The following is a 15,594-nucleotide window of genomic DNA, read 5'->3' as shown; positions in this document are numbered from 1 at the left end:
CTTTCCACCCCCGAAAACATTTATAAAAATGTAAAATAGTAAAATGTGGGGGTTATGAACTCACCTGGATGTTCCTGTGCAAAGCTAGCTTAGTGATTCCGTAGTGTCGTTCCAAGAACGTGAAGTAGCTAGCGTGCAACTATGTCATTCCTACGAAGGAACACTTATAAGTTTTCTAATACAACATCGTAGTTAACTACGTGTCCGAGCTCTACCGAGTCGTTAATAAAACGACTCTACGAAGGTGTTAGTATTTTGATCTACAATAACCAATCTATGGTTATTTGATCCCGTATATATTCGGGATAAAACTAAGTCGCGAGATCGACTTAGTTTTCGAGTGATTAATTTATATATATTTATATATATACAAATATAAATATAAATATAAAAATATACTTGCGATGCCGTGTTAGTCGTCGTGATTAGACATACGTAGGTGGATAGTGGTTCGTGTCGTTGTAGTTTTCGTAAGATGGAAGTAAAAGTGTGTGTATATATATATACATATATTTTAAGTCGTGAGTTTAAAATATAAACTCCAAATCTAGTCGTTTGAACTAAATATAAAAATTATATTTAGTTCGTAAGAAAGTTTAAAGTCGACATTTAAAATAAATGTAAGCGAATAAATTGATTTTATAATCTACACGAAGTAACGTCGTTTGAAATAAATATAAAAAAAATTATATTTATAAATATAAACGGCATCTGAAATAAATATAAACAATTATATTTATTTTATAAAAAAATATATGAGTAACGACGTTTAGAGTAAATATAAACGATTATGTTTGTTAGTAATCCGTCTTATATGTTATATAACGCCGCTAAAATAAATATACTCCTATATTTATTTTTATAAGGAAACTAGAGTTTCGATTGGTGTCGTTTTTAAGATATAATCACGGTTTGTAATTCGAGTTTTTAACGAAAATCGGGCAGAGTTTCCTCTGTTTTTGGAACAACCCGACAACTAACGTGTCGATATATTTTATCAAAATTCAACAATAATCAACGCAATGTAATCAAAATGTAGTTTTCGCCAAGATATCAAAACCTAAACTAGTAAGTAATCAAGTCGGGTCGAGCTCGGTCGCGTATAACTATTAAAAATCTAAACTAACGTATGTTAACTCGCCACTTCTAGTTTGTTACCGGTTCTTCGAGTTCACCGCTGTTGACCCGAGTTGACTCGGGTTTGACCAAGTTTAACTGTTGACCTGAGCTTTGACTCGTGTTGACTGGTTCTGACCATCTTTGACCGAGCCGTTGACCAGTTGACCCGAAGCTGCAGACCTGTAACATCTGAACCTGAACCGAGCGTGAACCCGAAACAACCAAACAACACTCGAGCCTGAACCACGTGCACCGAACCAAAACTTGAGCCAAACATAACCCGAATCACAGCCGTCTAAACCAAAACTGCAATCTGACCCAAGACTTGAACCGGATCTGACACGAGACTGAACCTTGAACTGAAACTGACGTGACCGTAATCTGACCGAGAACCCGAACTGAAGTTTGACCAGTCGTTGACTTCTGTAAAACCGAAGAATTACCCAGAAGGAAAATGAAAAAAAAAATGAACAAATACAAACATAAATCGGCTCACCGGTGTGTTTTGCGGCTGCCGGAATATACATCGCCGTCGCCCGAATCTGGTTCCCGGGTCCGTCACCGCCGCCCCCTTCTTCCTCTCCGGTCCGTCTCTCTCTCTCTCTCTTCGAACTCCGATCTCGCCGCCGCACAAGGCGGCTCTCCTGATTTTTGAGGGGTTCGGGTACAGTGGGTAAGGGTGGGTGACCGGTGGGAGTTGGGGTGTTAAGGAGGAGGAGGAGGAGGACGGTGGGTGAGTGTGTGAGTCCCGCCGATCATCGGCGATGGGGTGTGGCCGCCGGATCTCACTCCGGTGATCGGAGTTTAGATAGATGAGAGGGTGAAGGTGGAAGGGAGTTGAGGTTTTGTGAGGCAGACAAGGGTTTCTCCAAGGTGAAATGCAGAGAGGGAAAGAACTAGAGGGCATCGGCTGAGCTTATTTGGGGAAAAATAAGGGTTTGCAACTTATAACATGGTTTTTATAGTTGGTTGATAAGTGGGCTTGGGCCCAGGGCCCACAAGCCCGTTACCAATGTTTTTAGAGGCCCGATACACTCCTAAGCCCGTTTTCGAAACCCAAACTTTGTAAAACGTCGTAAAATAAAGTTTCGAGTTTATAAGTGTGTAAAGTGGTATCAATAATCGTTTTTTGTCGCGATTGATCGTCAGTCGCGTTAAAAATTACATAGAATGCATCGATTTTTGTTTTAATGCGTTTTTCGATCCTTTTTTGACTAAGAATATTAAAATCTAATTACGAAGCAAAATATATCGTGAGATTTTAGTTTTGCAGTTAATTCACGTATCCGATGCTTCCGTTTCGTTGCCGGTGCGTTCCTGAAGTCGCGTTTTCGTTCACGTTTGCGTTTTGTGTCGTTCGAAAGCATGGAAATTTCACAAAACGGAATCCTTATACATATAAAATATATTTACAAAAATTGTATTTGTCGGCGTTTTCAGTATTTTGTACGGTGACAGTTCGTTATCGCTTAACGATCAGTAGTTTTCTCACAAATCCACATGTGCGCACTGTAAAGTTAGATAGGCGTTCCGAGGCATTCCAAGAGCCTAATTAAGTTAACTCGTGCCTTAAACACTACTTATTATCGGCTTAAGCGTTTGTTAATCGCGTAATTTAGAAGTCGTTAAGTACCGGTTGTCACACGTTGTAGTCCCATGCCTCCTGGTATGGGTCCACATTTGCATAGTCGAACTGGGTATGAGCCGGCTGCTCAAAGGGGTTGTACGCCGCTGAGCCGGCGTAAGCAGGTATTGGGTTGTCAAAACCCAACGGAGGTGCCATAGGCACTGAGTTGACATCTGGAATGGGGTTTGATGGACCCCCCATTTGTGGTTCTTCTTCTTCTTCCTGGAGTGGCGGATAATGACTGCCACTCGATGGTTGGGGAGTGCTGATGCGGACTCCCCCTCGCACAGACATCCGTGCGTTTGACCTTCTCCGCCTCGGTGGCTCCGAAGGCGGTTGTTGCTCCACTGGTGGTGGTGGTGGCGGAGTGACTGCCACGAAACGAGAATCCTGAGAAGGATCCTGTTGCTGTTGCTGCTGCTGATACGGAGACGAGTGGTGAGAGGGGGTAAAATACCAGTCAATGTTCCGGAATCTCTCCTCGTAGCTGTCCGGACCGCGATAAGGCGATCCGTGAAATGAAGACCCATCTGAGATCTCGATGGGGTGGTTTGGTGTTCCGGATGCTGGTTCCACGGGGTCCGTGTCTTCATCCATATCGTCAACATGGTCTCCTGAGAAATGATCCTCAGGTTCTAGTGGGTTGAATCCCACGGGTTCTGGAAAAATGTTAGCCGGGTTGAACCGGCTTTGAAAAACTGGGGTTGGGTCGTCAAACGAATCGTGAGAATTGGACCTTTGCAATGGTATGAAAGAGGGTGGTTGATTATTGGGCTCATTCTCTGATTGGGGCCCAAAGGAATGCAAGTATGAAGGTGAGGAACTGAGGGAGACCGATCGCCTCCCGGGCTCAACATAGAGCCTCCACGGCTCTTGTGGGCTCGTACTCATCGTGATGGAAGGTGTTCGCCGGTGTGAGGGCCCGGCTTCATGATCGTGGCTCGTGAAAGGAGTCTTTCTTCGTCCGCGTCTCATTCGTGGTGGCATGATTAAACCTGTCAACAAAATGATACAGCAACATATATATATAAAATAAAGTAAAGACAAAATGAAATAAAACAAAGCAGAGTTTGTCCTATGTTCTTTGTCTAGACTCGGAACTCGAGGAATGTGCATTAATTTAACTGAGATTAAACACAGAAGGCTAGTGTTTAATTCACTCAGCGTTGGCTCTGATACCAACCTGTCACACCCCTATTTTCCACGTGTCACCGGTGGGCCCGGTGGGGGATTCCGTGACGTAGTTGATATCATCATAGTCAAACATACAAAATATAAATGCACAGCGGAAGCAAAGAAAGATTTATTTCAACTTAAAAATATTGTAATATCCAAGTATCACAAAATAGTCGAAATAGATCCACAGGCGGATCCAAACAAAAAGGAAACTTTATTTCAACAGACTTCATGCATCCTAAGCTTGCGAGACTTCTACGGATGCTAAGGAGTGGCCAGCCTATTACGCGTAGTACCTGCACTTAGCCTTTTTGGAAAATACGCCAGTTTACACTGGTAAATACAATTTAACTGACTCATTTTGAAAATGTTTAAAAATTGATTTAAATGCCCGAGGCACAAAACTTTTTATAACTTGGGATAATTATTTGCTTAATAATCTTGTAAAAGAATTACATGTCTGTTATGCATTCAGTTGCCCGGGTCGTGCCGGGTTAAAGATTAATAGACACACCACTTAATATAATTCCGCCGCGAGACTTCTCTCGACCGACGATTATACTTTAATGTAATGCACTACGGGTGTACGCCTAGACCCGTGTGCTAAGGTCGTGGCCATTCTTTGAATGATCAAACAGGTTGGAACATGTTCTTACATCAATTACCAAGTTATTTTAATGATCAAACAGGTTGCATGTATCCTACATTGCTAATTATGCATTAATTTGCAAATAACCTTTCTGTTGACTTTTTATAATAAGCTTTGACTCGACAATTAACATAGTTAGAGTGGGAATCTAAAAATATCCTTTTAAGGGTTTGTTACCCACATAATTACCTACTTAAAGGTATTTTTAATTCGGGATATTAGTGGGTGATTATTGACTAATCCCGAAGTCAAACCTTAATTACGACGGCTTGACTTTTAGCTAATTGACTAAGCTAAAACGAAATTAGAAGGGTTAAGCTTACTTACAAGAGTCCTAATTAGGATTAAGGATGCTAAGAATGCTTGTGGCTGACCAGAGGAGCTCCAGAAGTTAGCTTATGAGAGTTTGTAAAAGCAAGTGTTCACAAGTTGTAACATGCTTCCTCTTATATAGCATTCATGGATGAATTTGATGATGCCACAAGAGTCTACAGGTGATACAAGATCATTACAGGTGCCCCCTATGCATGAAATACCATTGGGGCAGCCCCTGGTATAAGAAACAAACGTTTAAAGTCGGTTAACAGCCTTAACAGGCACCTGTCCATGTTTTTCTGATACTGGCACCCTGACGCGGCCCGCATAAGCCTGTAAGGGGGGCTTACGCGGGTCGCCTGACCTGTCAGAACCAACCAAACAAGTTTCATTCTTTGCATTTTTGGTCCCTGGTCCTTTGTAACGTGGTTTTAAGCTTCTAAATTGCTATTTCAGCCTTCTAACTTGACTTTTAAGGGCCTTGGGACTTTTACTAACTTGGTTAAGTCCTTGACTAACCTTGTACCACTCATAAGGCCTTAGAATTCAACGTTGACGCTTTTAACCCCTCGTACACGAATTTGATCATAACTTTCTCATACGATAACGAAACTTTATGAAATTTTAACCACATATTCTAGTGAGTATATTTTATCGTTACAAAGCTTCGGGTCTGCGAAAATGTCACTCAGAGGTATACTTTGCACATGTTGACACATTTAGCCCCTGTAGTTTGTAATTCCTCACTTTCTTTCATTTTTAGCTTCGTATGACCCATGATTTATTCGTTTGAAGGTATAAACATTGTGTAGGGCTATGTTTGAATATATTTATCCATTTTTGACACTTTGGACCCTTATATTCACATAGTTTCCCCGTTTGTCAACTTTAGTCCCTTTAAAGTATTCTTTCTCACGTTCAGAGCCTATGACACGTGTTTATACATTATTGGACATAAATTTTCAAGGTGTTACATCCTCACCCCCTTAAAAGAAATCTCGACCTCGAGATTTATGGAAAAAATTGAGGGTATTTCTCTTTCATCGTGGACTCTAACTCTCACGTATATTCAGGACCTTTACGGGCATCCCATTTCACCTTGACGATAGGCACAAGCTTTCTTCGAAGCTTCTTTACCTGTCGGTCCTCAATCGACACAGGTTTTTCCACAAATTTTAAGCTCTCGTCTATATGCACATCTGCGTGTGGTATGACTAGTGACTCGTCAGCTAGACACTTCTTCAGATTGCAGACATGGAATACGTTATGAATACCACTGAGCTCTTCAGGTAAGTTTAACTTATAAGCCACTGATCCAATGCATTCAATGATCTCGAATGGTCCTATATACCTTGGGCTTAACTCATGTCATTACATATATTATTTACACAAGAACATGATACTTTTCATACTAGAATCAAAACCCACTTCTTCATACAAAGAATAATAATCTCAACACATATTTTTTATAAATTCATCAACTATTTTCAATTAGGATTATGATCCTACACTTAGATTACACCTTATTTGGGTCACAACATCAACCAATTGTTCAAGAATTTCAATCATCCAAATTTCACCCATAATCAATTATCACCAAAACTGAAATTACAACTTATCTTATGTTAGACAAGTATGGATGATTACTATTCTTTATTCATGCACAAATAAAAGTCCCAATCCACCCTCCAATTTGAGAAATTTGGTGGATGAGGGTTTTGGTGTTTCTTTCGCTCCTCTGATCGCACACACGTACACACGCACATATGTGTGTTGTGTTTTATTTTCTTTGTTTTAATAAAACCAGTTTTTCTCATTAACCCACTTTAGTTTCTCAAGTTTGTTTCATTTAACAATTGATGTTTACCATTCATGTTTTCTTTATAAGTTTACTAAATACTAAGTAGGTTATTTACCTTTAGTTATTTTACTTTAACTAATAATTAAAATGTATTTTTTAATCCATATTTTGATATATTTGGGGTGTTACAAATATAAAATTCTAAATTATAGAAGACTTTCTCTTTAAAACTTGGATTGTCAAGGTGTCACGTGACAAACAAAATTTTTTATTTATTACATAGCATGTGCAGTGAAATTTGAGAGTAGTTTATGTTATAGTTATATGCTAATTACCCTTAAATTAAAAGAGTGGGTGGAAACATTGAATGTTGCATTTAAACCCAAATAGTATGTCATAGTTTATACGGTCTTTTGTTATGGTTGGCCTATAATGTGTGTTGCTTTTAGGCCATACCTACCATATGACTTGGCAACATGACTACCACCCATTTGTGATGTTAAGAGATTTATTAAGATTAGAATTGATTGAAAAATAATATCACTGATTATTATTCAACTTTGACCATGGTTTCACTTGGAACTTTTAAAATTTTGCAAAAGGTTTAACAATCTAACTTTCATTTTTTCTTTTTTAAAAAATTATAATGTTTTTAACACAAGCCTACAAGTTGCATTACCCGGTTACATAGCGTGACGGTTATTATATAAAATAACGGGGGTGGCATCGCAAATTTGGATGCCGATAATGCGAAATAGTTTATAGCTAGGATGCTACATTGTCTTTGTTTATACAATTAAAATGTCACAACTATTTTACATAAACTATTTGTGTAATAATAAGTTGATTTAAACTTACCCACATGAGAAAATTTAATACTCTACTGGTTAAATCTTTTAATAACATTTAAGTGACTTATTTGATTTAAACTTACCCACGTGAGAAAATTTAATACTCTAGTGGTTAAACCTTTTAATAGTATGTAAGTGACTTATTTAAATTAAATAGTGTAGTAAAAAGGCGTTTAAAGTGTTTACTCCCTTAAAAGGGGACAATTCAAAAGCTCGTACTAAAGGTGGTCATTGAGGTACAAACCAAATATGGGTGGCATGAAAACTCATATTTTAATGAGTAATAAATCATAAGTGACCCTCAACGTACCTCATATTTACTCCATATCCTTTATTTTCTCTTTATATACAAATGGTATCATTATTAGGGTGGTGCGATGTGGCAGAGAACAAAACACTTAAGTTAATTGATGATTTTAAGGGTGTTCATAGGACACTTCGATTCAGTTTTGAGCGATAATAAAAAGCAAAATTTTCGGTTCGGTTCAAATTTTGAACCGGCCAATGAACCAAGAAAAAGTTAAAATTAAACAACCCAAACCCACCGACGCAGCTAAACAAAGCTGCTAAGAAACTTTGTTGAGTTACTCTTCTCTATATATAGAGGTTTTCTTTGGGTTACTCTTCTCTTTATATATAAAGGTTTTCTTTGGCGATGTTTCTTCAGACAAGCGATGTGGGACAAAACGTGTTTGAGAGTTCAAGCCTTATAAACTAATGTATAAGTTAAGTAGAAGGACTGAAGGGAATTTGTCCCACATTTTAAAACGGCAAACTCTTTTAAGTGTCTTAAAATGGTGATAAAATTACCCTTTTTTGTCCTTAAAAGACTTGTATTTTTATGTAGTATATATGTAGACTAGGTTATCACCCGCGAACTTCGCGGGTTAGATTATTTAAATTTTATCAAACACAACTGTATATACATTTTCAAAAGAGATATTGGATTTAAATAACCTGAACTTTCATCAATTGGCCGATAACACTCTCAACTTTTGATTTGTACTAAACCACTCTCACCTTTTAACTTGTTAGCCGATAGCACTCCCAAACTAACCTAGTTTGCTGACATCAACTGCCACGTCACGAAACCAGTGCCACGCTAGCTACCACATCATCAAAAAGCCAAGCTAGATGCCACGTTAGCTGCCATGTCACAAAATAAATATATCATTAGCTATGTTTACCAAATGCGGCACCTGTTTACCTGATTTTTTCTATAACTTATTTTATAGAGTTTCGAATTTTGGTTTCTTTGATTGGTCTTGATTTTGATCCGTGGACAAAATACAAAAGATTAGTAGAGCAGCATCAAGTTTAAGTAAAACCATTGTATTGTCATAAAAAGGCAACATCATAATGGGCATTGAGTAAGTAAAACCATTGTATTGTAAATGCAACATCATAATGGGCACTGAGTAATGAACTATTAAATATTGGTATGTCTACTATGAAGAGGAACTGTTGAATTTAGGATATACTATACAGTTAATAGTCATAGGCATAGTTAAAGCCAGCTTAGAGTATTAGAATCAAATAGGCCGAAGAAAAAACGTCGTCTTTATTTTTCTTTATAATAGATAGGTTATCACCAATGAATACTTACGGATTCAGATATTTAAAATTTATTAAACACAATTGTATATATAATTTAAAAGACGAATAATGTTTGAAAAAAATCAAAAAGTGTGTATGAATTTTATTTACTTCTCTAATTGTTTAACAAAAACTTTATTAGATTCATTCATCTCTGTACCTTCTTTTTCATCAACCCAAATGCCTAATTAAGAATAGCTTCATTTTGAATCTTTATCATATAAAATACAAAGAGATGAACCAATGTACACCTACTTCTTGCATTATTTAATGTAAGGTTTATATAACTTATATGAATCCTTAAATAAAATAAAGAGTAAATTACGATTTTGACCCCTGTCGTTATATCACTTTTACCCTTTTAGCCCAAATTTTTTTTTAACATCTAAGCCCCCAACGTCTTATTTTCTAACCCTTTTGGCCCCTAACACTAACCCCATCCATTAAAAGTTAGGGAACAAAAGGGTTAGAAAAAAAGACGTTAAGGGCCAAAAGGGTTAGAAAAAAAGACGTTAGGGGCCAAAAGGGTTAAAAATAAGACGTTGGGGGCTTAGATGTCAAAAAATTTCTTTTTGGGCTAAAAGGGTAAAAGACGTTGGTGTTTAAATAAATAAATTAAACTTTGTTGTCGATACTATGCTACTATGCGGTACCAATAGCGACCCAAGATTTTAATCATTATGGAGACGATCAAGACTTTCGTCGTAAAACAACACTAATAAAAAGTTGATAAATAATATAAAAATAATATGAGACATGCTTTGGCAATATCAAACTCGTGAGTTACACCCACCCTTATCCTAATTCCCAACTTGCTGGTAATTTCTAAAACATTTCTCATTAATCTATGCATTTGCTGCCATACTTATGTACTTTCGATTAGAAATGAAAATTTTGATTCCAATAGGTAATTAGGTCACATTTAAAAAATCAAGTCAAAGTCAATTGTTGGACATATTATTCTTGATGGAAAATTTATGCATTTAAGATTGTCTAGCTGTTGTGCCATTATAATACTGGTAATCAACATCATATTACTTTTAAAGAATAATATGGGTAAGCATGCAACAGTAAATCTCATTGTATACTAACGTAAATATCAAATTCAAATGAAGCGTTTGATTGAAGTTAAAGTTGATCCGTTCCTAACTAATTGTAAACCGAGTTCTTTCTCTATTGAGTGAAGCGTTTGATGAGGAAACACTCCTTTCTAAGTCCGGAAAATATATCCCATTAAATGTAGTGTAGAATCAACATGTCTATACGTCTTACCGAAAACCTATACAACGAAAATATATAAATATCAACATATTTCATTCATCTTCACATAAGAAATTGCATGATTAATGATCTAACCTCGGGGAGTTTGGTCGAAAAGTGTTTAATGCAATCCCACCCAATGTTCTTCACAATACCGCCGAGAAGATACAATGATGGCAACTTTCGATCACTCTGAACTTAAAAAACTAAGCTGAAGTTAAATAAGTAATCTGATCCTTTATATATGAAATTATAGATGTTGCCTTCTAACTCTAAATTTTGTGGACTTTATAGTGTGCAACTAAACATAACCATCATTACCATCCTGCCAAATCTCACTATTGATTTGTAAGGTAATTTTATAAACTATTGGGACATTTCATGACTATGCAAAAGCTTAATATAAAGGGTGACCCACATTTGTTATTAATTGTATTGTATGTCATCAACAACAGAGAGGATACAATTGAGCCAAATCTCCTATCAAATTTTAAGTCATACGCAAAAAATAGAGTTTAAAAAAAATCCATCCTTACCATAGTACCGAATCTCATAAAGCTATTATATTGACACGGCCCTTCATTCCTTTTCCTTTCTGCATAAAAAATAGCACACGAATTTACAATTATTAATCAACATAAAAAAACAAAGTAATATAATTATAAGAAAAATTAATGATTGTATAAAATTTGTATCGAACCTTGGCACTGCCATGCTTAATGTAGAGAGTCCCAATCTTGGATCCATCTTTTTGTGTGGATCATCAGTACAAGTGCACTTGACAAATGTTGAATAACTTCTTCATCCGAGGAGTATGAATACTCAAACCATATCAACATAACCTAAAGAAAAAAAAAACATAATCAGTTGCTACCTATGTTTAGTTATTGGCATGTTACGATTTATACTTCAATTAGGTTGTATAGTTTATAATCGATCTTAATTAGAAATGTGTTAATTGCATGGTATCGATAAATGTCATACCTGAAGCATTCATCGAGAGTCGGTGAGGATAGCTTTCCGTCAACATCCCAATTCATCAACAAAGTGTACAACCCTTAATAAAAATAGCACAACACAGTCTAAGAATGTTCCAAATTAGTAATATACAAATATTGTCAAGAATCTACAAAGCAAACCTTTGAGTTTAATCTTAAAATTTATACAGTGCAATAGCATGTTAAGCGGTGCAAGTTTTAATGAAATCTCAAATTTCTCTTAGGCTAACTCAAAACTACAAATTCCTCGGTCATGCATATATGTTATAATCATTTCGGTTCCGTTCAGCCCAAACCGAAGAAGCCGAACATATACACATAAGACCAGTTAACAATTTGTAGTGTGGGTCAACATGTTCCAAAACAACAAAGTGCTGAAGTTCTACAACATTGAATAACTAAAATAATATCATCATGAAATTAACAACACCAGAGACAAACATGTGATCAAATTTAGTAGGGGTGTTCATGGTCCGGTTTTGACGGTTTTTGGCTCAAACCCTCAGTAACGGTTTCAATATCATAGAAAGCATCACCTTTCTGCAACAGCAAATACAAAGGCATAAGCCTGCTCGAGCCATTTAGGATCCTTCTTTTAACCAATTCATCAGCTGTCGGGAGGTGATAAAAGTTTGCTCTCCAATAGAAGAGGTTAACTTTTAACAACACCCACAAATTCCATTCAAATTTTTATGGGAGCTGTGGTGAACAACTTTCTTTATACAGCACTGTTTTCACTGAAGCCACAGTGAACCAACCCGTATCATCTTCCTTCCACACCCATCTATCCTGCTGCGTAAAAGCTTAATACCACAGTGAACCGACCCATCATTTTGATAAACAAAAATTTTCTAGTGGAATAGTGCTATCACATCTAGCATATGATAACATCCACATGATTGTCTTGCCTTTCTGAATTCATTTGATTTATAATCATACTCTCAAGAAGCAAAAGCAAGACCTGCAAACTTTGTAATATATATATATATATATATATATAAATTAACTCATTTATAAACATGGTGAAAATCAAATGACAAAGGGATAGAGTTGGTTACCGGAATCTAGCCAAACCCCCAGCCGTGACCGGTTTCCACCACGGCTGCCGCCAGCTTCACCCCAACCACCACCAGCACGATTGTAAACCACAACCAGTAATCCCCTTTACTTCTCCTTATGCACGGCTTCCAGTACCTTAACAATGGGATGAGAAATCAAGTGTTTCCCTAACAGTCATCTCAGGAATATGCAAATCATTTTGACTTATATAGGCAGTAGTTCTCTGGGGAACAAATTCTTCTAGTTTGTATCCATTATAAGAAATATCACCACTAATTTGTATTGAATGGATAAAAAGCACGTTTGATATCTCTATTGCAATCCAATATAGCAAAATAAGCCATACATATTATTACATGATTAAGTCAACTTGTCAAACCATTCAATTAAGTCAACAACTTAGAAAATCTAACAAAACCCCTAAAATCACAAAAAAAAAACAGGAAACAATTAATCAATTACAGAATCATTGAAGATTTTGTTGAAGATCATACCTTAAACCAAAATAGATTGTTTCTCTTTCAATGCATATGGAATCGCTTAACATGAATCTGAAAAAAAACGTGAAAACATCAGTGTCAAACATCATAATAATCACAAGAAAGAACCATTAACGTGAATTGATAAGGACAAACTCTTATTAACATGTGAGAAGGCTACATAGTTCTTAGAGCAAAATAACAACAATAAGAACTGAATAAAGGGAAAAAAACCCTATATTGAACCAGAAGGGGTAGAGAAGAAATACCTACATTTATAAGGTAGAGAGCAGATGGACGATGCATGAGAGAATCGGCAGAGAAGAATGAGCGATTTAGGGTTTTCTTTTGATAATATAGAGATCGGAAAAAAAAAGCATTGGATGAGCAAGTTAGGGTTTTCTTGTGATGGTGATGAATGAAAGGAATAAGGTATTTAACAAATTGAAATCATCGCAATACCAGCACAACAACCGGTAGGTAGGGATGAGGTACATAAGATCAACTCAAACGATTTGAAAGAAACAAACCCCTAAATACGTTATGTTTATATTTTTTTTATTTTCCAAAGAATAAAAAAGAAAATGTCAAATATAAAAATCAAAATCGGAATAATAGACAAATAACGGATCCGTACCTTGGTGTCGACCGCATTTAACTGTTAGAAAAGAAAAGCGATCGAAGATCAAGAAACCCTGGGCTATAACAAATAAAAATCCAATAAATCAACAGTTGAAAGGAAGATTAAATGTTAAAAGAATGATAAAATCATCATGGTTAATTCGAGATCTAACCTTGATTTGAAGACATCTGAGGATCCCAGTGTGAATCGAGATGGGGCGTCCATGGAGGAGCAGGAAATCTAGGGTTTGATCCTGGATCGTAGCAAAGAAGAGAAGGTATCGCACACGGAGAAACCCTAGATTGTGAAGGATGAAAACCGTAATCGCCGTTTGGGAGAATGTGAGGTATATGAAAGAAAAGAGTCGGGTTATAACATTATATATGATGCGAATTCTGACCCGTTTTACCAAGAATGTTAATACATGGTTTAAACCCAACATAACCTATATTTACTTGTTACCACTTACCATAAAAGCTTTTAACACATATAATCTCCAAAATTATCAAAGAGATACACATCCATGGACCCTAAGATGTTTTTGAAATTATGATTTGAATCAATAACCAAAATGGCTTAAAGTAAAAACTCACTCCATATTATGAATTAGGTATATACAAATTAAAATTAGAAGGCATACACAGAGCATCTTGTCAAGTTTCTTTATTGCAGGAATGTTCATGTGTAGATCTATTATTGGTTTTATCATCTTAATCTTTATATTCAAATCATATATTAGTAAACCAAACTACAAAACACATATAAATATAACAAAACATGGTACCCAAAGAAGTTAATATTTTTTATTTTCCATTTAATTCATTACCCTTTTTCAAAGCCTTAATTAAACTAAATAGAAATATCCCAAGAGGAAGGCTGAGTCCATAGTCTACATGGGCAAACAAAGCTTACCTGCGAAGGCTGAGTCCGTAGAGTTATATACTTTTATGCCCATATAACATAGCATGTATGGTGTGAGGGCAAGACAAATGCAAACATTCAATAAATTGAACCGAATCACATGGAGAATTTGTTATAATAACTCGATGAAAAAAGTCATGACTTAAATGGCTACCATAACTCCATAAAGAACAACAAAACAAAAAAAAAATTGACATGCTTTACCAAATTAAAAGTATATTTGGAACATGATAATAGGAAAGTATGCAATTGTGAATAGTCTTTGTGTGTGATAGAGACATAGAGTAATTATTATATGCAATTAAATACACAAAAAACACCTATCATTCAAATAACCAAGCCAAAAACCACTGGACCAAATAAAAAATGGTAGCATGTAATATAATTTAAAAAACATAACCTTCAATAACATTGAATTCAGTTTACTCGGTACGTCATTCAACGATCACAATATGAACTGGAATCCAAAGTGGTGGATGTCCATTGGAAAGAAATGTCAAGTCATTTTTGTCACACCCTGGCTTTGCGGAAGCGTGGTTAATTTGGTGTGACTTCTTAATACCATAGCTTAATCATAACAAAACTATATGAATTAAAAACATGCAAGATCATCCATTAAGTTTTGAAAACCAAATACAATACCATTGTTTTAACGGGAATACACCCTCACAACCATAATCTTGTTCAACAAGCAAAGAAAGAAAAAAAAAACATAAACACAGTTTAAGGACTGTGACTTGTCCAGGAAAGAGTCACATTCCCTAAACCCCGGATGACCTCGGAAACTAGTGCAGCGGGAAAACGTGCCATACCGTGCCAGATCCTTTAATTCCCTGAAATACATGTAAGTTGAAAAATAAACAATAATGTTGAGCGAGTTCATGTGTTTAGTATGTGCGCGCGAATAAACCTTTATAACCATTGTAAGTGTGAATATTTTGTAAACTCTGGTATGAAAGCAAATAAGGAAACATATCAGTTAATGTGTAACCACATGGTCCAACCTGCGGGCGCATGGGAGGGGATAGGACAAGGTCACCACATGGTCCAACCTGCGGGCGCATGGGTGGGGTTACGACAAGGTCACCACATGGTCCAACCTGCGGGCGTATGGGTGGTGT

The 15,594-nt window shown here is 36.3% G+C and overlaps 1 protein-coding gene and 1 long non-coding RNA gene across 2 annotated transcripts; both read right to left on the bottom strand.

The window, feature by feature from the left end:
- Nucleotides 1-956: 956 nt before the first annotated feature.
- On the bottom strand, nt 957-2,026 carry LOC110935414. Its single transcript, XM_022177797.1, has 2 exons — nt 1,616-2,026; nt 957-1,517 (listed from the first exon to the last, which is right to left on the bottom strand). Exons 1-2 carry the CDS (start codon nt 2,024-2,026, stop codon nt 1,212-1,214), a joined length of 717 nt encoding a protein of 238 aa, XP_022033489.1. The 3' UTR covers nt 957-1,211.
- Nucleotides 2,027-10,234: 8,208 nt separating this feature from the next.
- LOC118491692 lies at nt 10,235-12,573 on the bottom strand. Its single transcript, XR_004891943.1, has 5 exons — nt 12,451-12,573; nt 11,379-12,360; nt 11,095-11,236; nt 10,491-10,985; nt 10,235-10,413 (listed from the first exon to the last, which is right to left on the bottom strand). It is a non-coding gene; the product is annotated as an uncharacterized LOC118491692 (long non-coding RNA).
- Between the last annotated feature and the right edge of the window lie 3,021 nt (nt 12,574-15,594).

The sequence above is a fragment of the Helianthus annuus genome, chromosome 4, assembly GCF_002127325.2.
Source record: "Helianthus annuus cultivar XRQ/B chromosome 4, HanXRQr2.0-SUNRISE, whole genome shotgun sequence".
Taxonomy (NCBI): domain Eukaryota; kingdom Viridiplantae; phylum Streptophyta; class Magnoliopsida; order Asterales; family Asteraceae; genus Helianthus; species Helianthus annuus.
Note: the sequence above shows the minus strand (reverse complement) of the source record. Positions and strands in the feature narration are given on the sequence as shown.

Bases quoted from the DNA above. Each gene is read 5' to 3' on its own strand.
- LOC110935414 (XM_022177797.1), bottom strand. From the start codon at position 2,026: ATGCCCTCTAGTTCTTTCCCTCTCTGCATTTCACCTTGGAGAAACCCT. The intron at 1,518-1,615 runs GTGAGCCGATTT...GTCAAACTTCAG, and splicing joins GGCAGCCGCAAAACACACCG to TTCGGGTTCTCGGTCAGATT.